We start from the raw sequence: 23,699 nt of genomic DNA, 5'->3' as shown, positions 1-23,699 counted from the left end.
GGTTTCATCTTGAAGGCCAGCTTCGTAATCGGTCGGCGAAGCCATTTGGTCGGTGGCTATTCGTAGCCGAACCTGAATTGAAGGTTGTTTTCGGAAATAAGTGACCACTATTATCCTCGGCCCCACGGTGGGCGCCAAACTGTTTACCCGAAAAAAGGGATAGAGTTGAATTTATGCGTAGTTCTGAAAATACGTGGTATCACTTAATACAGAATGCTAGGATAAATAAAAGTATGAATATAGATTGGAGAAAAACGTAATCTATTCCAATCAATTATGAACAGTGAAATTTAGGATTTAACAAAAATAGAATCAATCTAAGAAACTAGAAAGATCACTCTTGCTTGTAGATGGGATAATACAATTTGTGATAGTGTAAGTCCTCCAATGGATGCCTTACAAAAATGATAAACAAATCCTTTTATAGTGAAGGGGTTTTGGCTCCAAGCATAATAAAATAAACATTCAGTGGGAAACCCATGATAAATAAGCTTTTTCATAATTTCTGCCAAGATTCCCTTTAGTGGGATTACAACGGCTTTTGTCTGTGAGCCCGATCTTGCTTAGAACTCTCGATTTGGTTCGAGCTTGATTTCGGCTCGAACTTGTGATCTTGACTCGAGCTCGATCCCGGTTCGATCCCTCGAACGGATTCCTGGTCGATGTAGGTTGGTTTTTGGATTATCTGCATGATAGATCTACCCGCGCCATGGTTCGATTCTTGTTCGAGTTTGATTATGATATCGATCTCAATACGGACCGGCCTTCCCAGGCTCTAGATTAGTTCGTGCCACCACCCCTTTCGGGATCTTACTTCGATATATCACCCTTCGAACCGTACCGGACATGCCAAATCCATTTCAACCGTATACAAACCTTAAAACGGATGCCTCGTTGTCTCAATTCTTTTTAACCGCCAAATTAGCCTTTCAGGTTGTCGGTAGATTGATTTTTAAAAAAAAAAATGACAGGCTCAAGCATATTTATGCATCCTCGCTACCAGGCAAAATTCAGCCTGATCTGCAAACGAAGACCAAATTCAGTCAAGAGGAAGAGCATTATACCCTTCGAGCTCAACCCCAAAATAAAAGGATAAAGACAGGCCAAACAAACAGAGGCGTGTCTTAATTCTTATTCAGACAAGAATCCATGCAACATGGTTCAAATTGTTGTTAGGAGTTTAAAGTAGTTGTCTCTCGTTATCACTTAACCACCTCCTCCCCCCCACCCCCACCCCCACCCCCCACCCCGTGCTACCAGGGCCGCCTAAAGAGCTAAGGTAAAGCGCACGGAAGCATCAAACTCTCAGTCTGGTCCTCTCTTCTTTTTCCACAGGTTTAGCAACACAGTAACTCCCTCCTCCAAAGTAGCCTTCTGATTTACTGCATAGTTCCAGAGCTCCGAGATGATGTATCTTCCACTCGGGTTGTAATCATTTATCTCCATCAAAGCTGCTGTGACAGCTTTGTACACTTCCTCACCATAGTTTTTCTTCAAGTCTTTCAGTTTTTCATCTTCATCGTCTATCACATTCTGAAAGAGGTAATAACAGCATTTAAATAAATCAAAATCCACAAATCGCAGGGAGAACTCAATATAAAACCGCAACTAGAAATTCTGTGTTTTGTTTTACAAATAAAGTAAACCAAAGGAAAACAACCTAGAAGTATCTAGCTGAAATCCAGCATATATAACATAGAGTTTATGTGAATCTATCAGTACTAACCATTCAACAGATCCAACTAAGACCAACAAACCAGACTCCACCACTCACAACAAAGAAAATCCAAAACAAATCAAGCATTTCCTACCATCATTATGCACAGGGAAAAAATAAAGATTAAAAAGACACTCACCAAAGCTAGTTGTTAATTGCATTTACTGGAGGAATCTTCTGCTGTGCTTCAACTTTTCATTTTTCAAATGTCACTAAGTGAAGTCGTTATTTTGATTCACTTAAATTTTATTTGTGTAAAATTTAGTTCTTTCTTAAGAATTTAAATTTCCATTATACAAGTTCTTGATACTATCCTATCCATGCGTGCTCTAATATTTTAGAACTTTGTCTATATATAAATCAGAAATTTACTTCAAATTTATGAAAAACAATACAATCATATTATTGTTTATATCTTCACATCCTTATAAACACTTTTTTGATAAGTTCAATGGGTAGTAAATATGTGCTTCATTTTCCTACTTGACCTTTAAATTGGCCTCAAACACCACAGTACACATTTTCCTACTTGACCTTTAAATTGGCCTCAAACACCTCAGTACATTTTATTTTTCTTTTTTCAATGCAAGATTGTCAAATGTTTTAGATTTACCGTTAAATTAGAGTGTTCCTAAAGTCATCCAAACCATAGTTTTATGTACGTCCATTGGCGTGTCCATTATAATTTAGATGTCATGCACACAAGTTAACAAATGTACTGATTTTTAGCTCTTTGGAAGATGTACAAGTGATATTTAAGCTACTCAAGGAAATTTCAATCTAATTCTATAAATTGCTAACTTAACTAAGATTAAGAATTCTCCAAAAGATTGTATGATGTCCCCTTAAATTCAAATCTGGTACTCCCTCCGTTTCAAATTAGATGAGGTACTTTCCTTTTTAGTCTGTTCCAAAATAAATGACATATTTCTAAATTTGAAAATAATTCAACTTTAAACTATTCATTTTACCCATTTTACCCTTAATGAGAAGCTTTTATAACCACACAAATGTCATGGTCACACAAAGCAAAACCCCTAAGCTTTTAAGACCACAAGTTTCAAAAGTCTTCTTTTTTCTTAAACTCTGTGACGAGTCAAACTACCTCATCTAAATTGAAACGGAGGGAGTATTTGCTAATTCAGGCAGAAAAAACGTCTGCAGAACAGTTTAGAACAGCAGTAGTGGCAGATTGTTCGCACTCAGCTAAATGTATTTGCTTCAATATCATGATGAAACAACATTTGGATGGAGCCTAATATGTCATAGAATCCCAACATCAAGTTATGCAGTGCAACATACGTAAACAATATCTAGTAGTACTTCCCAATTTGTTCAATCTCAATAGAGAATTGGAAAACAGCAAGTCAAATTCCAGTTAGATTGAAACAAAAACAAAGGAAAACACTTCGCTAATTTCAAATAAATTGCAACAAAGGCATAATAACTTAATTCATAAGTTATGGTCTACAAACAATACGAGCCACCAGATATATCGGCCAAGGTTTCATGATCAATCTGTCCCACGCAAATCGTTTACCTGTAACTATTTAATACCCTTTTGAAAAATTGATCACATCGGAATGTTTCCAAGGCTGAAACCACTTCCACAATGCCTCCAAATCGAGATTTATATTCATTGAACTGGTCATTAAATGTATTAGTGAATGGAAAGAGGGACTGAATAAGCTCCAGCATTATAATAATGTACCAACATAGGCAAATCCAGCTATCCCAGGAAGCACCCAGTAACTTTGTTTAAATGAGCACTTAAAACCCTGTTTTTTGCTATGTTTTCAGTATCCTACCAACCTTGCCCTCACTTGTTTCTTAAAGAACTCAAAAGTGTGTGCTAGATACTACTGTTTCCTAAAGAACCTTTGGTTCTCTAGTTGTATGTTTCTATCTTGGTGAAAAGATAATGTACAAAGTAACTATACTTCTGCATCAAACTAGCAGGTCCTTTCTTCAATTTTCAATCTTTTTCTAAGTATGACCTTTAACTTAAAAGTGAGCTTCTTGACATTTCCATCACACACTTCTAATTTCCTTTTTCATTTAAAACAACACAATATAGATAGCCCTCAAAATTGCGTTCTTATAGGCTTTCAGCAGTTTAACTTAAAAGTGAACTTCTTGACATTTTTAGCCTTTTCCTGTAAACAATTGCCTACTTGTTACGAAATTCTACTAATTCTCCTGGAAAACTACAATATACTTGTTTCTTTTGAATAGTTTGAACACCAAGAAGAATTAAATGTATTTTGGAGCATGGATTATTAGAGCACTTCTTTTTTCCTCTTTGTAGTCCAAAAGTAAAATGTATTATGGAACGACAAAAATGATCAAAAGTCATGTGTTGTAAGAGAAAGAGACTAACAAATTTCATCCCAAGAGCAGTGAGATGGTATAGTATTTATGAAGCTTTATCCCTGCTGGCAAAACTTTCTAAACCCATCTGTATATCGAAACTATGTCTCACCACAACAGTATATCTAACTAATCCCAACAGAATAAATATTCTGCAGACCTACATATAACATCTTTGTAATAGAAATTAAAAAAAAAAAAAAGAAAAAAAAATTCAAAGTAAATTTTTTCCACCCTGTTTTTATGTCGGGCATGAAATAACTATAGATTCCATCGTCTTTGTCCAAAAAAACTGAAGATTCCACCATGAATGAAAGCATACCTCAAGTTTCCCGTTAACTGTGACAACTTTAATGGGATGCCATCCAGGATCTCTAAGGTACTCCTCCCACAATGAGCATAGCTCCGTAGCTCTTTCATCTGCTTCTGACTCATTATACTTTCTCTTCATTGCTTCATGGAATGGTCTATTGTCGAGCTCCCCCATCCTCTTAACACCAATTGGACCAACTCTTGGTAGTTCCTTCAAGCCCTATAGAGCAATTCAATTACTCCATTATCCAAAACCCCACCAAACACCCCACACAAAAGAGAGACAGGGAGATGAATTTAATGAAAAACAAGAAAATATAAACAAAGTAGTATTATCTTCTCGTAGAACTCTAAATAATGTCATCCTTTTTCAATGCTAAAATGACTGAGAAACCATGTTCATCCCGTCAATCAGAAAGACTTCAATGAAACATTAATCTACCCAACCATCAAGCCGCGGTATAAAACCAAACCAAGTGGTTCAGTAGAAACTAAGCCCTAAAAACACAAATAGGCTATTATGCCAAAACCAAAGTATAAAATTAAATTAATTGACTTACATTAACCAACTCTTTTCGAGCATCTTGCAGCTCATCGTTACTGTTTCTTTCCTTCACTATGAGAGTTTGATTTAATGCTTCCAAACCTTCGTATTCTTCTTCCTTTTCTCTTAAACTTTTAAGGAGTGTGTCCACTTTTTTCAATACTTCTTGATCACCTTCATCTTCAATATGCTTCATCACGTTCAATGACCCTCTCAACTGCTCAATTTCCAGCTCTACCGCTTGTTTCGCATCAAGTTGTTTCTCCAGATGAATTATTCTTTTATGAAGATCTTCTTTTTGCCTCTGCAATCAGCAAGACGACGCCTAAGTGATATTTATTACATGAACTTGACATAGGAGACGAGGATAGTTAAAATTCTAAGAGCAATTTGAGAAATGCACACCTTCTGCTCTTCAGCCAATTTCAGTACTTTTTCATCGACCTTTCTTTGCTCTTCAGCAGCGGCACTAAGTGAGGTATTTAGAACAGCATTCTGGAATAACAATGATGAGAGTTCATGTTAACCTTCAAAATGGATAAAAGTAGCAGACGTGATTCCTTGTTTCGTGAAAATATTCCAATATACATCCATTGAAACTATTTCTAAAAGAACTATTTGATGCAAATGGCACAAGTAAAAACTGAAAGTAAACCTGAAAGTGGAGTCATAGAATGGTATATAATGGATCAACCACTGCCCACCTAGTTTTTCAGAGCATTAGAAAATGAAAAGAACTAAAAGCAGAGACTTCGTCATAGAAAAATTGATAAAAGAGGAGGCTGGAAACACAAAACGGGGATGTCCAAACAGCTACCATAACTATATGCAGTAGTTCTCACACCTTGTTGTGATCACAAACTAGAAGACTGAAGAATTCATCAGATCATCAATAAATGCTTTGAGCCATTACAGAAATTTAACCTTTACGGAAGGAGATGCATCCCTCTGCTAGCAGATCCTCAATTTTGCAGGTAATAAATAAAAAATGAGATGGGACAAGTTCAGTAAGACAAGTAACCGGCAAGGACGAAAAGCTATACCTGTTCAAGCTCCTCAGACAGCTTATTCCTATCACTTTCATTTTTGGCCTCACGTTGCTCCAATTCTCTACCTCGGAGCTCAAGCTCTTTCTTTTGAGATTCCAATTGCAATTTCAACTTTTCATGATCATTAAATATCTTCTGGAAATGATCACGTGCACTAGACTGGATTTTTCTTATCTCTGCTCATAAAACAAATATAAGGACATGAAGCATTAGTGATAACTAGAGTTGCTAATAGCATATAAAGACCCCTAACCTTCATTGTACGCTTGATGCAGTTTATCTTTCTCTTCAACCAACTGTTGCAAAGACTGTGCAGTCTCCTTAAATTTGTTCTCCATCTCCTTTAGGTGTAACTTCTTGACTTCAATAACATTTGTCAAATTAGAAACGAGCTTATTTGTCTTCCGAGCTTCTTCATCCATGATATCAGAAATGGTTCTAAGGTCTCCAACCTTGCGGAGATTTTCACCGACAATGTTAAGAGCTTTATAGTCATCAGCACGAGCAATCCAAGCATACAGATCAGACTTTTTACCAATGTTGGCTTTCCATTCCCTCTTGCCATGATGGTCAGCCTCATAAGCCTTCTCAAATGACATCGCGTTACCAAATCCGGACCAGTCTTTGTTGAATTCAACAAGAGCAGTTCCAGAATGGCCTTGGTAATTCCATAGAGGACGTACTCGTGTAGGATTGAAACCTCTCCTTGCTAACTGATCCCTCAGCTTAGAACCACTTTCTCCTACATAGCGTCCATCCTTATATTCAGTGAGAATATTCACAACAATCCCAATCCAAGGCCAGACAAACATCTCATCACGGTCATGATCCGCAAGAGGGTCAGCTTGAGGATCCGGCTTGGCATCAGGTTTAGATGAATCACCGGCAACTGCTACATCATTTTCCAAGTACTTTGCCAATGCAAGATGATTCGCCTTGTCTCTTGCAGTTCTCTTATTAGAATTACAGCTTCCCACCCCACTTGCATGCTGCACAAGTTCCTTGTAACCAAAGTCACGCTTCCTTTTCTTTGGACAATAGGGGCAAGTGTATGCCACATCTGATATTTTAAGAGAGTGATTTCCTCTCTTCAGATCTTCATAAGATTTTTCTTCATATTCTTCGATCTCTGATTCACTTATATCAGTGTCTTCCCCGGAGCTATGATCCATAGAACTCCTCCTTTTAACTCACAAGAACGACACCTGGAGAATAAAAAACAGATAAACTCATCAACTGCCCGTGAAAGCCAGCATCATTTAGAGTACACCAGCACAGAAGTATTTGAACCACATGTTAGTTCAGCTTGCTTAACCCTCCAGACCTGGCCCTTGTTAAAGGAGAGACAGTGAGGCCAGATACATGAATAATAGTTGACAAATGAAGCATCTATCGGGAAATTTCCCACATGAAGCATTTGCCATCAGAAGCTTTTGAAATTCCCATATAAAAAGAAATGTGTTTCTATAATCTTGATACACTTTGTAGAACTCATGAAAGCCAATAAGCCGACAATTGTAGAACTCATGACAGTCAATAAGCCGACAATTGTTTGGAAGAAGAAAATGTAAAATTTATCCTGGTAAGATTAACCCTACACGATAATACTCATCCAACCCTCCTCTTCTTCAGCAACATAATTACTACCATATATGTGCTAAATGCAAGTAATCTCAAATACAATTGTTTTATCTTGCAAATACAAAGCACATGCACAATGAAAACGAGCGAAATTTACTTCAAAGAACAAGTTTTACTTGGAAGGTTCTCCACAATATAAAGGCCTGAAAATCAACAGTAAAATCTGCAATTTTAGACAGCATTGCAATATTTTGCAAAACGATTACAGATATTACACATGCACGATGAAAAAAACTAGGTTTACTTTGAAAGTTCTCCATTATAGTTACCCATACAAAGACCTATAAATCAAAAGTAAAATTTTTGACAGCTTAGTAAAGGGTTATTTGTGCTTCCTAGTTTTAGTTTTTCTTTTTCACCACAACTTTCTTCGTTTACAAGCAAAAACCTCGACCATATGGAAGCTACATCTTTACTTTGTAAAATAACAATGACAGAGCTGCGTGAATTGTCCACCTACTTGGCTTTCTTCAGCAGCCAAACTAATAAATCAAAAATGCAAAATGAATAGAGATACATGCATTCATAGCAAAGTCAAAAATTACACAGTTTAATAGCAATTCTTCTGTAAATTACAAATTAAAATCTTTGTAATCAACAGAAAACGAGCAGAGAAAGGATAAAAATTGTAATATGTGTCAGATCTACTTGCCTGAATTTTTCCCACAGCAAGCGTCAAGCGCCAAAAGAAGGTAAATTAGGCAGCAGATTCTCTTGAAGGAATAAATAGGGTTTTCTGGTAGAAAGTGAGTGAGCTTAGTAAATTGGGTTATGATGAGCAAAGAAGGAAACAACACAGAGATCAATATACATATTTCTGTATTAGAAAATGGGAATCATGCAATTTTTCAGTACGCACCAATTAAGCACGAATTTTGAAGCGGGTTGTGTAGGTGACCGGTCAGCCAGATTCTGGATTGTGGGTCAGCGGCTGCTTGGCTCAGTACTTAGTCCAGCGATACCGAGGGAGGGGAATCAAAGACAGTAAAATAAAGAAGTGGTTCAATTTCTTGCGAGATCTTCGAGGACATCGTATTTAGTACACTAGTGCATGTTTTTCCAGTTTTGATAGGTAACAAAAGCTACACGATAACTTGTAGCGGAAAAAAAAAGGCTACACTATAAAACAGCACTACCCCATAGCACTTTAGCCCCTCTTTTATTTCGAGTCCGGAACCTAAGTAGCAACTTTTTGGACTCACAGACCAAAATAGTGCATAAAAAAATTGGGCATCATTTTATATGTAGCATATGTATTAGGTTAACCGTCCATACATGCGCTATACACTTCATTTTTGCATGTAATCACTACCATGATAATTCACTATTATAACGTATGTAATATATGCGCTATACACATAGCGAATTTATTACATGCGCTATACACACATCGAATTTATTACTGACTTTTTGAGTGACAACTCTAATAATTGTACGGCAAAGCACTTATTTGTATCCACATTTTTCAGGTGCCAAAGGCACTTATAGTTGTTTACCTTCCTGAGTAATTGAACGAATTTGCCTTTGTTTTTCAGCATCCTTTATATTTTCCTTCATCTTCATAAGTCTATACAAAGTTCTCTTTGAATCATTCTACGACGTCCCATGAGCGAAGAGTTAGGGTTGCATTATATTGGGGCAGTGAGATTGTGGTGGAGAATAACTCGATGCACTATAGTTGTTCTATTGTAAAGTTGCCACTCACATTGGAGTACCATACATTGGTAGCTCATATTTGTAAAACAAATGAGTGTAACAACCTCACCGGTCGTTTTGTGTATTTGAGCTCGTTTCTCCTTTTGAAGTTTTTCCCATGTGTATTTGTGGTTTTATGGCTTGCGGGGATGGTTGGCTTCGTTTCGGAAAAGTTTTGGATTGAATTGGATCAATTGGTTCTTAATTTAGAAGCTTAAGTAGAAAATACTGACTGAGTTTTGGCTTTTACGAAAATGACCCCGAAACGGTATTTTGATAGTTTCAAAAGGTTCGTATGGTGATTTCGGACTTAGGCATATTCCCGGAATCGGATTCGGAGGTTCCTAGGTTGATTTGGCTTGTTTTGCAAAAGTTAGCAATTTGAAGGTTTAGAAATTTACTAAGTTTGACCATAGTTGACTTTATAGCTATCGGGACTTGAAATATATCCATTTTGTCATTTAGAACTTATCTGCAAAGTTTGGTATCATTACGAGTTTGTTTGATAAGAATCAGATGCTTGGTTGTGATTTTGGCAATTCTTGAGTTTCATTGTGAATTTCATGTGTTTTGGTGTTCGAGTCGTGGTTTTCAGATGTTATTTTGATATTTTGATCGTGCGAGCGAGTTTGTATGATATTTTTAAACTTCTTTCGATGTTTGGTGTGGAGCACCGGGGGCTCGGGTGAGTTTCTAATGTGTTTCAAATTGGTTTGGACTTGCTTCAGGTTGGTAGTATGTTGATGCTGCAGTTATCGCAATTGCGAAGTTGGCAGGGGGTCTCAGGTATCGCAATTGCGACACCTTGATCGCAATTGCGAAAGTTGGTGTTTGGCTGGGCAGTCAATTGGCCGCATTTGCGAAAGGGACTGACTTCGCAAATGTGAAGTCAGTGTCGCATTTGCGACATTCCCTGGGTTTGTCAGGCAGCGCAATTGCAATCCTTGGGTCGCATTTGCAAGGGTTCGCAAATTTTGTGACTTTTGCAACTGAACAAAAGGTTAGGATTTAAGGACTTAGTCTTATTTATCATAGTTTTTAGCCTTAGACTTGGTAGGAGGCAATTTTGGGAGGAGACTTTCATACAAAATTATTGGGTAAGTAATTTTGATTCATTTTTTATTTCATAACATGATTTTTTATGATATTTAACATCTAAATCATAAGAATTGAAGAGAATTGTTTGGAAAATTTTGACTATGTTTTGAAAAATAAACATTTGAGATTTGAGAGTCGAATTGGACTCGGATTTGAAAATAAAATACATATATGGACTCGTGGGGTTATGTGTAGTCGAGATCTACCCTTCGACTCGGATTTTGACCGCGCAAGCCCGGGGTTGACTTTTGTTGACTTTTAAAAATTGTGTAAAGATCATAACTTTATTACTCAAAAATGGTTTCTCTTGCATTGTTTGATATTATCAAGTCATTTTTTGTTAAATTTGAGCCTTGCGGAGGTAAATTTTAAAGGAAAAAAAACTTTTAGAATATTGATTTGGCCTAATTGAGGTAAGTGTCTTGCCTAACTTTGTGTGGAAGAATTACCCCTTAGGATTTGGTCTAATTGTATTATTTGTACTATGTGAAAAGATGTGTACATAAGGTGACGAGTGTGTACACAGGCTTATGTGTGGAACATTGACCAGATTAGACTCTTAGGCTATTAATATGCCTTGAATTGAAGTTTTTATTATATAAAACCCATTTCATCGTCGAGTTTTCTCTGTTGTCATTGTGTTGTAATTCTTGTATACATTGTTATTGAGTAGTGGGCTATACATTGTTGTTTCTTTGGTATTATTGTTTGGGCAATGTCATGGTATATGTGCACGTGAGATGCGAGATGATTGTTGTGTTGTGATTGAGATGTGCGTGCGGCAACATGAGGGTGGTGTGAATTGATGCGCATGTGGCGAGATAATGGGGTTTGTGTGTGTGTATGTTGCTAGTAAAGGAAAATACTTTATTGTGAAGCACACGCAGCGAGATAAGCGGGCTTATGCGCGTGAAGCTATTTCAAGAAAAATATTTTAAAAAATATGAAGCGAGCGCGGCGTCATAAGGATGATTTGTGATTTGTGACTTGTGAATTGTGATTATGAGGTGTGGTACCTCGGGGTGATTCTTGTTGTAAATATGTGTTGGAACGGCTTGAAGATTTGAACTATCATTATTTCCCTTAATTGTTTCACTTGTATTTTAACTGTGTTTGGGTTACTGTTGTGTTTTCACATGTTCACTCTTTGTTGCCATTACTAATTTTACTTTCCGTTATTAGCTTTATATTGATACTCTGCATAGGTTTTTATGTCTAGTGAGTATCTTGACTTGAACCTCGTCACTACTCCACAGAGTTTAGTCTTGATTACTGTTTATGGTATACTCAAACTACACGTCTGCACGATTTTGTGTAGATCCGGGTAACTCCGAGTGTGTCGGTCGTTAGTGAGCTGATTTGAGAGTGTCCTGGAGACTTCAAGGTTATAACGACTCTGCCGGTCATTTTATATATTGTAGTCATGTTCCCCTAATTATTGCTTATTCTATTTTCATTTGTGATTATGTGACTTGCCGGAGTGGTTGGTTTCGTTCCGGAGATGTTTCGGAGTGAATTCGGACACTTAGTCTTAAGGTTGAAGGTTTAGGTTGGAAGAGTTTATCTGAGTTTGACTTTTGTGTAGATGACTCTGGAATGGAGTTTTGATGGTTCTGATAGCTTCGTATGGTGATTTTGGACGTAGGCGTATGTCCAGATGTTGATTTGGAGGTCCGTAGGTTGGTTTGATATTTTTTTGGCAAAAGTTGGAAAGTTGAAGGTTTGGAAGGTTGAGAGGTTTGACCGAGAGTTGACTTTATCAGCATCAGTATCAGGGTCGTATTTTGGTTTCAAAAGTCGGAATAGGTCCTTTGTGTTATTTATGACTTATGTGCAAAATATGAGGTCATTCGGAATTGGTTTGGTATGATTCGACATTAGTTTTAGAAGTTGAAAGTTCTTTAGTTGATTACGCTTGAATTGAAGTGCGATTCGTGATTTCGATATTGTTTGATATGATTTGAGGCTTCGGCTAAGTTCGTATCATATTTTAGGACCTGTTGGTATGTTTGGATAGGGTCCCAGGAGCCTCGGGTGTATTTCTGATCAAGTTCGGACTCATTTTGGACTTAAAGGAGTTGCTGATTTCTGGGCATCTGGTTTCTCTTTCGCGATCGTGAGGAGAGGGTCGCGATCACGAAGGGTCAATTCTGGCAGGTGGGTTTTTATTCAATGCGTTCGTGAGGTGAAGGACACAATCGCAAAGCCTTGAGTTTTTATGCAACACGAACGCGAGTGAGGGGACGCGTTCGCGATGAAGAAAGGGGAGGCCTGGGAATTTCACGCGTTTGTTCATCGCGATCGCATGCGGTTGTCCGTGATCACGTAGGTGTTGTGGACTGAGCATCACGTTAGCGACTTGGTTATCGTGTTCGCGTAGAAGGATTTTTGCTACTGGAATTTTTTGTTCTTCGCGATCGCGAGGGACATTCCACGATCGCGAAGGGTAATAACTGGGCATAAGGTTTTAAAATCCCATTTTGAGAGTTAGATTATTATTTCATATTTTGAGTTGTAGAGCTCAATTTTGGGCGATTTTGGAGCGGATTTTCAAGATTTGGATCGCAGTAAGTGTTTTTGACTCGGATTTGTTATTAAATCATAATTTTATCTTTGGTTTTAGCATTTAATTAGAGAATTAAAGTGAAAAAATAGGGGATTTTGTGGAAACTTTTCAAAAATGAAAAATGGAGGTTTGAAGTTCGATTTGAGGTTGGAATTGGATAATTTTGGTATGGTTGGACTTGTAATCGAATGGGTGTCCGAATTTATAAATTTTGTCGGGTTTCGAGTTGTGGGCTCGGGGTTTACTTTTTTATTTTGGTTAAAGATCTTAGCTTTATCATTTGGAGTCAATTCCTATGGATTTTATTGATTATATTTAGTTGGTTTGGTTAGACTCGAATCGTCTGAAGGTCGATACTCACGGGAAGGGCATGTTAGGGGAGTAATTTGGCTTGCTTGAAGTAAGTATTTTATCTAAACTTGGTTGAGGCACTAGTTTTCTGAATTAGTTGTGATAGCTACGTGCTATTGGTGCGCACATGTGTGTGGTTTGAGCCCATATGCTAACATCGGGGTATTTATCCATGCTCGGGTTATGCTTAGGCTATGATATACCTAGAATTGACTGTTAAGCTTTAAGCTATGATGTATATCATATTGGTAACATTGTTGTGAACTATTGGGCCATGTTTGAGGTTAATTAGGGTTTTAATCCCTGAATGAACTTGATAATTGTTATTTCTGATGAAATTGCCGGTTTGAGCTATGATAGCACACTATGCACATGCCTACACTTTAGCATTTCACTTATACCAGTCCAGGAGCATGAGATCTGTTATTCATTCATCATATACATGTATTATTATATATTTGCTTCTGTGTGATATGATTTGGACTGGATGCATGTGACCATGCCGGGCGAATTATGTTGTTATGAATGTGACCACGCGCGGGCAGATTGTACTGTTGTGCCTGTGACCACGCCAGGCAAATTATGATATTGAGCATATGACCATGCCAGGCTGGTAGCACGTTGAATTGGCCGTGCTTGCATGTAGATATGGATCCATCCCCCTAGGGTCACCCTTTCATGTTTCTCTCTTGATGGTGTACATGCGGATATTGAGGAAAATTGATCAGTTATTTAGTTCAGTTCGGATATGGAATGGTTGAGGAAATCTGGCCAGTGTTTGTTTGGATTTTGCATTTCATCTCTATATGATGAACATTGACTGAGTAGAGTATTTTAGTAATTGTACATATACACATGCAAATGCTTCTTCATGTGCTTTATGACATGATTTCATTATAATCTGTACTTGTTAAAAATGATTAAACTATACATGTTATAGCTAGTATCATTATAGTTATTGCTTATTTTACCTCGCCGAGGTTAGTTACGATACTTATTAAGTACATTGGGTCGGTTGTATTCATACTACACTCTGTACTTAATTGTGCAAATCCAAGTGTGGGGACCAGTTATCAGCAGTAGATTTTCTTGTTGGACTGATCTTCGAGAGGCAAGGTAAATCTGCATTCTTGGCCGCAGTTTTGACTTGTCTTTTCTTATGTACTGTTATTTCAGTTCAGACAGTATTATTATTTAGTTTAGACTTGTATTTCTGTTGTAGAGCTCATGACTCCGTATTTATCAGGTTTTGGGAGATTTGCTTGTATTAGCAGTATTTTGTTATATTGAGATTTCAGACTTTTGCTATTTCTATAAGTTTTGTTGTTCTGGTTCTTTATTGTTATGTTTCGTCTTACCTAGCCGATGTGTTAAGCACCCTCACGTCGGGTTGGGATTTCTGAGTCGTGACAAGTTGGTGTCAGAGCCTTAGGTTCATAGGTATTACGAGTCATGAGCAGGTTTAGTAGAGTCTTACGGATCGATACAGAGGCGTCTATGCTTATCTTTGAGAAGCTACCAAACTGTTAGGAAACTTCACTTTCTTGTATTCTTTTCATGCAGATTTGTTATTTTCGGAATTTGAACTTGACTCTTCTATTCTTTCATAGATGGTGAGGACACGTGTGAACAGATCAGACGGACGACCACCATCACCACCAGTTAGGGCCGTGAGAGGCCAGTGCCGTAGTAGAGTCCGAGGTGTGGCATGTACTACAGCCAGAGCAGCACCTGTGGAGCCACCGGTTGCTCCACCTCAGGAGCAGGCACCTGATGTGGTTAAGCCAGTGGGACCAGCTTAGGTACCAGCAGTGCCCATTGTGATTCCTGGCCTTCAGGAGGCCTTAGCATAGATTTTGACTGTGTGCATGAGCCTGGCTAAGGCAGTCTCAGTTCATGCTGAACCAGCCACTTCACAGGCCGGGGGGGGGGGGATGCCCATATTCCTAGTGCTCGTACTCCAGAGCAGCTAGCTTAGGGGATCCAGACACCGGGGGTGCTACCAGCCCAGCCGGTTGCAGCTGCTCGGGCCCAAGTTGGTCCACCTATGAGTGACGAGGAACAGAAGAGGCTAGAGCGGTTTGGGAGGCTCAAGCTGTCACGCCCCAACCTCGGGATGCGCAACCGACGCTCAATCGAGTGAACCCGGTCGAGCAAGCCTGTTAGTTACTTTCTACCCAACTCACTCATGATCAAGAAAAGACATGATTTCATTAATTGGACAGTAGGAAGTTCATTCATGCAATACTAAATCGTTTCATTAGCTATTTCGCCTTTAAGTCTCAAAATACACATATAACTTGTTTGACTTTTCTAGCACCAATATACAACCCACATAGTATCTACGGAGCCTCTAAAAGATACAAAAGAGTCTATGATAGTGCTGGCGACAAGGCCCCGGCTATACCTTGAGACATGATAATAATAGGAACACAAGATATAATACGTGACCCCGGGATGAAGTGAGGCTCATCAAGTCTGCTGGGAAGAGGATGTGCTACTAACGCTGATCAGCACAGCCTGCTATGTGACCACTTGCATCCATTTAAGGATGCAGCGCCCCCGATAAAAGGGACGTTAGTACCGTCGAATAGCACTAGTATGAATAGCTAAACACCATCTCAATAGAATGAATAATAATACAAGGGGAACAATCAAGAATTCAATAAGAGCTTCAAATAATATTAAAACATCAAGTTAAGGATCACATAAGTATTCAAGTCAATTTTCATGTTATTAGGTTGGGTGATCTTTAGTGCCGATATTCCACAATTCACAATACCACCGTATTCTTACACGGAGTTCGATCACGACCCGATCAGCTAGGTCGTCTTACTTGAGACATCAACCATAACCACAATTTCAATTATTATTTCCAGCACAGTCACAACCATATGTGTGGCATGGCGTCCGATCACGGCCCGATCTGCTAGGCCGTCTCACCCAAGACGTTACCTTTTTCAGTCAATCATATCACATCATACTTCTTTCATATCTTTTCGATTCATTGGCACTAGTGATCATGATTACAAAGTCATTCTTGGCACTTGGCCGTATTTCATAGTTCCAGTTCCTTTTTCTACATTCAAATATCATTATCATTATCAACAACAATAAGGCTTCCCATTTAAGACATTAAATTCATATATGAGCAATTTGAAAATCTTAGACACATAGAGGCTTTTCATACAATTTGACATAACAACCTTTATTCGATCTTGACATGAAGTCTTAACATTTCTAACACATATTCCACATTTTGAACACATCCTCAAATGGCAAGATGACATGATGAAGCATTTAGAATAAACATTAATCATACATCCTTCAACACACACACATTAGGAATAGCCAATTCAATAATGGTCAAGGACTTACACCAATTACATAAACACCGTGAGATTCGGTTCTAAGAAGAAAAGGGTTTAGCCAACATACCTCAATTGAGCTTCTCAAACTCTAAAATGATTCGGAATTCTTAGTAACTTCAATCTATTTTAGAAATATAACAAGTTGAACCAAAATTAGGAAGATGATCATGGTTTTAGCTCATTTGAGCATATTATCAAACACTAGGTGTGCATCAATATTTTAAGGCCCTTTTGTGAAAGATTCCATCATTCTCCAACCCATTCTCTACCATTTTTAGCTCATAACCATCCCACATACTTCAAGGATACATGCATGCAAGACAACAACCCCCACACCTAATAATTATCTCTCTAATTATCCCATTTTTGTAAAATTTCGAAATTGAGAGCTAGGACATAGATTCTTACCTTTAGGGTGAAGACTTCCTTTGTTAATCCTCAATGGTTGAGAAAGAATTGATGGATAATAGGTTGAAGGTTGCTCCCTCACTCTAAGAACTCTCTCTCTCACTCTAGAATATCAGAAATATGCTCAAAATGAGCTATGGTACATGTTTTAACGAAGAAGGGTCGGGTTTAAAAACCCCAAAAATAAAGCCCCAAAATAGGATATGCGGTCGCATATCCGACCGCAGAATGGTTATGCGGTCCACATATCAGCCGCATTATTTGGGTGCCAAAAATTGGAAGGGAACTGACCGGGTCTACGATCACTATGCGACCCGCAGACTTGTTCTGCGGTCGCATAATGCACCGCAGAACTGTTCTGCGGTCGCATAGTGCACCACAAAACCTCCTTCCGAGAAACCCCAAAGCTGGGTATGTGACCAGAGTGCGCCCCACGAAGTGGCTATGCAGTCGCATAATGGCCGCGAAATTGACATCAAAATGACCCCAAAAACTTACTCACTCTGCGATTATTCTGCGGTCCGCAGATTGGTTCTGCGGTCGCAGAATAGGCCGCAGAAATTCCTACTTCAACCCAACATTTTCCTTCTACTATTATTAACCTCTACGCCTGCCCCGTTATCACGGAACCCCGGTTTTTGAGGAAAATTTTCACGGGGCCTTACACAAGCTTCCAGAGTTCAGTGGGGATGAGTTAGAGGATGCTCAGGATTTCTTAGATAGGTGCCAGTGGATCCTTCACACGGCGGGTATTCTAGAGACCAGTAGAGTCTCATTTACTACTTTTCATATATCGAGGGCAACCTTTTGATGGTGGGAGGCCTATGAGTTGAGCAGGCCAAATGAGTTCTCAGTTCTCTTCTTGGAGAAGTTCATTCCATAGACTTACAGGGAGGAGTTGTGTAGGCAGTTGGAGCAGCTATGCCAGGAGGGCATGTCAGTGACCCAGTATGAGATAAGATTTTTAGAGTTAGCTCGTCACGCGATATGGTTGGTTCCCACTAAGAAGGAGAGGATTAGGAGGTTCATTGATGGCCTCAACTATGGATTATGCTTCATTACGGCTGGGGAGGTGGCGATGGGTATAAGATTTGACGAGGTGGTTATATTGCTAGACGCTTAGAGCTGGTTCGCAGGCAGGAGCATGAGGAGCGAGAGGGAAAGAGGCCTTGTGGTTTAGGTGGTTTCAGCAGTGCCTCATCTGGAGGCCAGTCCCATTACAGTAGAGTTCGTCCTTATAGACCCGTTCAGGCAGCTCGTCATGTTCCTCGCATCTCTTTAGTAAGCCATAGTTCCTAAAATGCACCGCCCAACTCATTCATAATTCAATGCATTGCCGACATATAGTTCTTACCGTGCCCCATCTGCTCAGGTTTCAACAGGTAGTTCTTCGATCTATCAGGGTCAGCAGCCTGTCAGGAGGGGTTGCTATGAGTGCGGAGACTTGAGTCATCTCAAGAGAGATTACCCTAAACTATTTAGTAGGGTCCCACAACAGAGTTCTCAGCCTCTGATTCCAGCACCAACAGCTACACCCCCGCACAGCTAGCTCGGGCTGGGGCCTAGTCAGCTCGAGGCCACCCTAGAGGGGGAGGTCGATCAGGTGGTGGTCAGGCCCATTTGTACGCATTACTAGCCAGGCTAGAGGTGGTTGCCTCCGATGTCGTGATCACAGGTATTATTTTAGTATGCCACAGGGATGCTTCGATATTATTTGATCTTGGTTCCACTTATTTATATGTGTCATCATACTTCTCTCGTTGTTTGGATATGCCCCGTGATTCTTTAGTTATGCATGTTCATGTATCTACACCAGTGTGTGATTCTATTATTGTGGACTGTGAGTACCGGTCATGTGTAGTGACTATTAGGAGATTAGAGACGAGAGTTGATCTTTTACTACTTAGCATGGTTGATTTTGACGTGATTTTAGGCATGGATTAAATGTTACCATGTCACGTTGTTCTAGATTGTCATGATAAGACCATGCGGTTGGCGATGCCAGGATTGCCTAGGGTTGAGTGGAGGGGTTCTCTAGACTATGTTCCCAGTAGAGTGTTTTCATATTTGAAGGCCTAACGGATGGTTGGGAAGGGACGTCTGGCATATTTGACATTTGTGAGGGATGTTAGTACTGATGCTCCTACCGTTGAGTTAGTTCTGGTAGTGAGATACCTTCCAGATGTATTTCCTGCAGACGTGTCAGGTATGCCACCCGACAGGGACATTGATTTTGGTATTGATCTAGTGCCGGGCACTTAACTTATATCTATTCCTCCGTATCGTATGGCACCGACAAAGTTGAAAGAATTGAAGGAACATCTTTAGGAGCTACTTGATAAGGGATTCATCAGGCCTAATGTGTCGCCTTGGGGCTGCACCGGTTCTATTTGTGAAAAAGGGGATGGTACTATGAGGATGTACATTGATTATAGGTAGTTGAACAAAATTACAATTAAGAACAAGTACCCACTTCCACTTACTGATGAATTATTTGACCAACTTTATGGGGAGAGAGTATTCTCTAAGATTTATTTGAGGTCTAGGTATCACCAGTTGAAGATTCGGGATTCTGATATTCTGAAGATGGCATTCAGGACCCGCTATGGTCACTACGAGTTTCTTGTGATATTTTTTGGGCTGACCAACACCCTAGCAGTTAGTAACTACTATCTTATGATAAGTATGATAGTAGTTAGTAATATTAAATATGTAATTAATAGTAATTTAATTTTAATTATTTATTATTATTCTACTCCTACTGCTTTAATCAATTAAAATAACTTTCACATTTTAATAAACAAGTATTATAATTAATTTTATAATTTAGTCCCAAATTTAGTATTTTATTACCTTTATTACTTTAATTAGCCAAAATTAGTTTTTACAATTTAATAGACAAAGTATTCTAAATAATTTTGCTAACCAATTAATAACGGTAATTAACTAATCATACATTTGATGATTATATTTTATTACATTTAAATAGGATTTATTAAGTCTAATTAATTTGTTTATAAAAGGATTAAAAACTCAAAAAGGCTACAATTGCAATTGTTCAATTAAATTCAATGTGGCTATGAATTAAATTCCTATCCAGCTGATTTAGCCCAAACCACAGGCTCAAAATGCTTGACCCGGTCCAGAGCCCACCCCCTCTGTCCAAGTTGGTAATCCTGCCATCCCCTCTAAGCCAATGGAAATGTGCCACGTCATCCTTTTCCAGCACACACAAAAGAAACACAAAATGATCCGAATTGTTAATCCAATTCATCAATGGTCCATAATTAATCTCTATTTTTTAAAAACTTTTGTTGGATCTCATCTCAACCGTTGAATCGCAAAGATCCAACGACCGTCATTTTTTCCACAATAAATGTTGCACCTTATTTTGCACAGACTAAAACAAGATTCAACTAGTGGTTCTTCTGTTGTTGATAAGAGAGTCGCCACCTATTATTTTAAGGTATATTAGGATACCTATTTATTTGTTAAATTATTATCCTATTGGTCTGCTAACCGGTGAGATTTGGATAACGGTTCTTGTTCTTCTAAGGGGAAGGTGTTAGGCACCCCCTAAAATTTACCTGAGGTAGCTCCTTAGAACTTAGGTTAGGTTCAAGAAGTACAGATAAATATTCTACTTAATTAAGTGCTTAAAGTCTGTAAATCATTCTAAATCTTGTCTTTAAAAATCTACCTTTTTAAAAAGAAAGATTGTATATGTACTTTGGAAAAGGAATTAAAGGTTCTTATAAAGTTTATGCCTTGTGAAAGATCTTTGGAATGTTTATACCTACGAAACTTGAGAAAAGTCTTTGTGAAGTACTCCTATGTTTTGAAAGAAAATTTGAATGTTTCATTTCTTAAAAGGTGGTTGTTCTTGTAGCTTTGTGAAATAGAACATGTCATGAGTATACCTTTTGGAAAAAAATAATTTCTACTGAAGTTAAGCTTTGTGAAATTCATTGAAGTTATTTGTTCGCAATTAGCACCTGTGTTGGTTTATTTGTTGAAAACCGACCTTGAAACATCCGTTCAATTCTGATTCCTTTTTTCAAAGAGAAGTCGTTCACTTTTCAAATATGTTCACACTCAAAAGCTTCATTAAAAGTTGCTAGCATTAAAAGACGGAGTCTTGTTTTAAAAAAAATAAGTGATCAAAGTATCGAAGTATTATAGTAAAAATAATATAAACTGGGATTCTTTTATTTTACCTATGGACTTTGGTTTGCTTATGTTCCTAAAATAAATTTTATTTTATACACAGAATACACAAGGAGGAAAATTACTACAAGCACTTATAATATCAATGATCATTCATAGCATGTATCAGAATATTTAGAGAGGCTATCACAGATGTAAAACAAGGAGAGTTCATGGTAAGCCATCGGAAAACTAATCCAAGTTTAGAAATGCTAAGGTAAGTGATGCATATTAATCTCATTAGTTCTACTAAGGGGTTCAAACTTTCAGAAATCCTTAACTAAGTTCACAGTACTTCAATAGTCATTTAAACTATATTTAGAATAATAACAAGTTCACATACACACATATGGTTAAGTCCTCATTCTACTAGATATATGTACTAACAACCCTGTTCAGATTTCTTTAAGGTGGCAGCATCAACAGAGGCCTCCATATAGGTAATAAGGTCAGTTTTGATCTAGTTTAAACTAAATAGCATGATTTTTAGCCTATTAGATTCTCAACAGATATCCAGATTCATAACTAAGTCTTTTATAGCCAAGGATATCAATCAAGTATGGGTCAATATTCATTTTACCAAGACAAGTAAGTATTAATGGGTTTGTTTTAAGCGTATGAATGACAACATCAGACTTTTATTTCAGATTTTGACATAGCTCAGGTTGTTAAGTTGTTAGCTGCATAAGATTCAGTTTCCTTTTTTGACAAACAGTTTTCAAATAAGGCACCTGGTAGTTTATTTATGAAACATTCTTAAATGCCAAATAGGTAAAAGGTTCATAAACATCACTGGGAAACTACACAAGTATAGAAGTCATTAAGGATCACTTAACCAACATGCAGTGAGATTTCCACAAAACTTCATATTCACATGGCATATCAAATGAGCAGATAGCATGATAACTAGGCTAATGAATTCATTACAGAGTTTAGATCATGAGGATATATGGACTCTTTAGTGTGTACATCAGACATGGTTTCTGTTAAAACAAGTAGGTCAAAGGCATATTTTGATTTATGATAAAGATCACTTTCATTTGATCAATAACATGGTATAACATTACAAATATAAGGATCCATATGACATGGTGCAGCAGGTAAGCTCTTAAAATGACCTTAAGTAAAGTCTAAAGGCATGATTCAATTAAGTTCGCTACAGTCAGGTAAGCATACATAGAATCATCAAAAGTCTTTTAGTTAAAGACAGGCTGACTCATATCCTTCATTGCAGAATATTTTAACTAGTTAAGTCATGAGGTTCATTAGCACAGATTAGTCAATAAGACTAGAACAATCATAGCTTATCATAGAAATAATCAACTTTATTCAATGAGGAACAACATATCATAATTAACAAACACAAGATACTAACATATATCATGAACGAAGGACACTCAATAGAGAAGACATTAGAAACACAAAACAACACAAATAATCGAAGAAAGTGGGAGGGTCAGTGTACACTGACCTTGTTCAGGGCAGCAAACCAAGCAAGAGCTTTTGTTTAGTCGTTTAGGAATCCAAACCCCCGAATTAATCACACCCAAAGTCAAACTCGAGCAGAAATAAAAGAAGAAAAAGAGAAATTAGGAAAAAGCTACTGGAACTTAAGAACTTAGCTGAAAAGACTTAAACTTAGATATTTCTGCTAGTAATGTTAAGTGTGTGTTCATATGTTAGGTTGTGTTAGGTGAGAACATTGAAGGCTTCTATTTATAGTGGTTGTTGAGCCTTAGGGTTTCAAATCGATTCAAATAGGTAGTGGATGATGACGATATGGTAGATGACGATAGAGAGGAAGTAAAATTAGAAAAATATAGAGGGAAACCAGTGAAGAAGTTTTACCTGGGCACGAAGATGAAGGAATAGACCATTAAGAGTGAGTATCCATAAATCAAAGCTCCAATGTTTAGAGGTCACTACGTTTGACATCTGGACAACGAATAATGATGATGAGTCTGAAAATCGATGGCCGTGCATGCATGGTTCGGAAGAATGAAATAAAATCAGACGAATTTAGGTTTCGTCTTTTAGGTCTAGGGTTTTCGGATTGGGACTTTTGAATTTAGTGATGAAAGTGGAAAGAATCAGGCGAGATTTGCCGATATAGGAGGTAGATTAAATATTGTGAGGTTCGATTTGGTGACCTTGCACCAATTTGTGCAAGTTTTTATGATTGATGGGCATGGAGAGGTTGAGAGAATAAAAATGAAAAGAGGAAAGAGATGTGGCCGGTCTGGGAGGGAATTATTAGGGTTTTGGGGGTGCTATTTGGTTAAAAATGGGAGATAGATTCTGGGCCGTTGGATCATTTGATCAACGACCCTGATAATTCAGGACATGAGATTTTAAAAATATAGTTTTTATG

The 23,699-nt window shown here is 38.0% G+C and overlaps 1 protein-coding gene across 2 annotated transcripts; it reads right to left on the bottom strand.

The window, feature by feature from the left end:
- Nucleotides 1-1,085: 1,085 nt before the first annotated feature.
- On the bottom strand, nucleotides 1,086-8,774 carry LOC107789249 (protein INVOLVED IN DE NOVO 2-like). 2 transcript variants are annotated; one of them, XM_016611024.2, is made up of 8 exons: nucleotides 8,493-8,764; nucleotides 8,286-8,369; nucleotides 6,246-7,197; nucleotides 5,987-6,168; nucleotides 5,349-5,438; nucleotides 4,960-5,247; nucleotides 4,410-4,619; nucleotides 1,086-1,533 (listed from the first exon to the last, which is right to left on the bottom strand). In XM_016611024.2, exons 3-8 carry the CDS (start codon nucleotides 7,162-7,164, stop codon nucleotides 1,306-1,308), a joined length of 1,917 nt encoding a protein of 638 aa, XP_016466510.2. In that variant the 5' UTR covers nucleotides 7,165-7,197; nucleotides 8,286-8,369; nucleotides 8,493-8,764; the 3' UTR covers nucleotides 1,086-1,305. The 2 variants fall into 2 exon arrangements, with proteins under 2 accessions (XP_016466510.2, XP_016466508.2); XM_016611022.2 differs by having other exon boundaries at nucleotides 8,286-8,774.
- Between the last annotated feature and the right edge of the window lie 14,925 nt (nucleotides 8,775-23,699).

This window comes from Nicotiana tabacum, chromosome 13, assembly GCF_000715075.1.
Source record: "Nicotiana tabacum cultivar K326 chromosome 13, ASM71507v2, whole genome shotgun sequence".
Classification (NCBI taxonomy): domain Eukaryota; kingdom Viridiplantae; phylum Streptophyta; class Magnoliopsida; order Solanales; family Solanaceae; genus Nicotiana; species Nicotiana tabacum.
This window is presented reverse-complemented; position numbering and strand designations above follow the sequence as displayed.

Bases quoted from the DNA above. Each gene is read 5' to 3' on its own strand.
- LOC107789249 (XM_016611022.2), bottom strand. From the start codon at position 7,164: ATGGATCATAGCTCCGGGGAAGACACTGATATAAGTGAATCAGAGATC. The intron at 6,169-6,245 runs GTTAGGGGTCTT...TTTTATGAGCAG, and splicing joins GCATCAAGCGTACAATGAAG to AGATAAGAAAAATCCAGTCT. The intron at 1,534-4,409 runs GTATGCTTTCAT...TACCTCTTTCAG, and splicing joins CAGTTAACGGGAAACTTGAG to AATGTGATAGACGATGAAGA.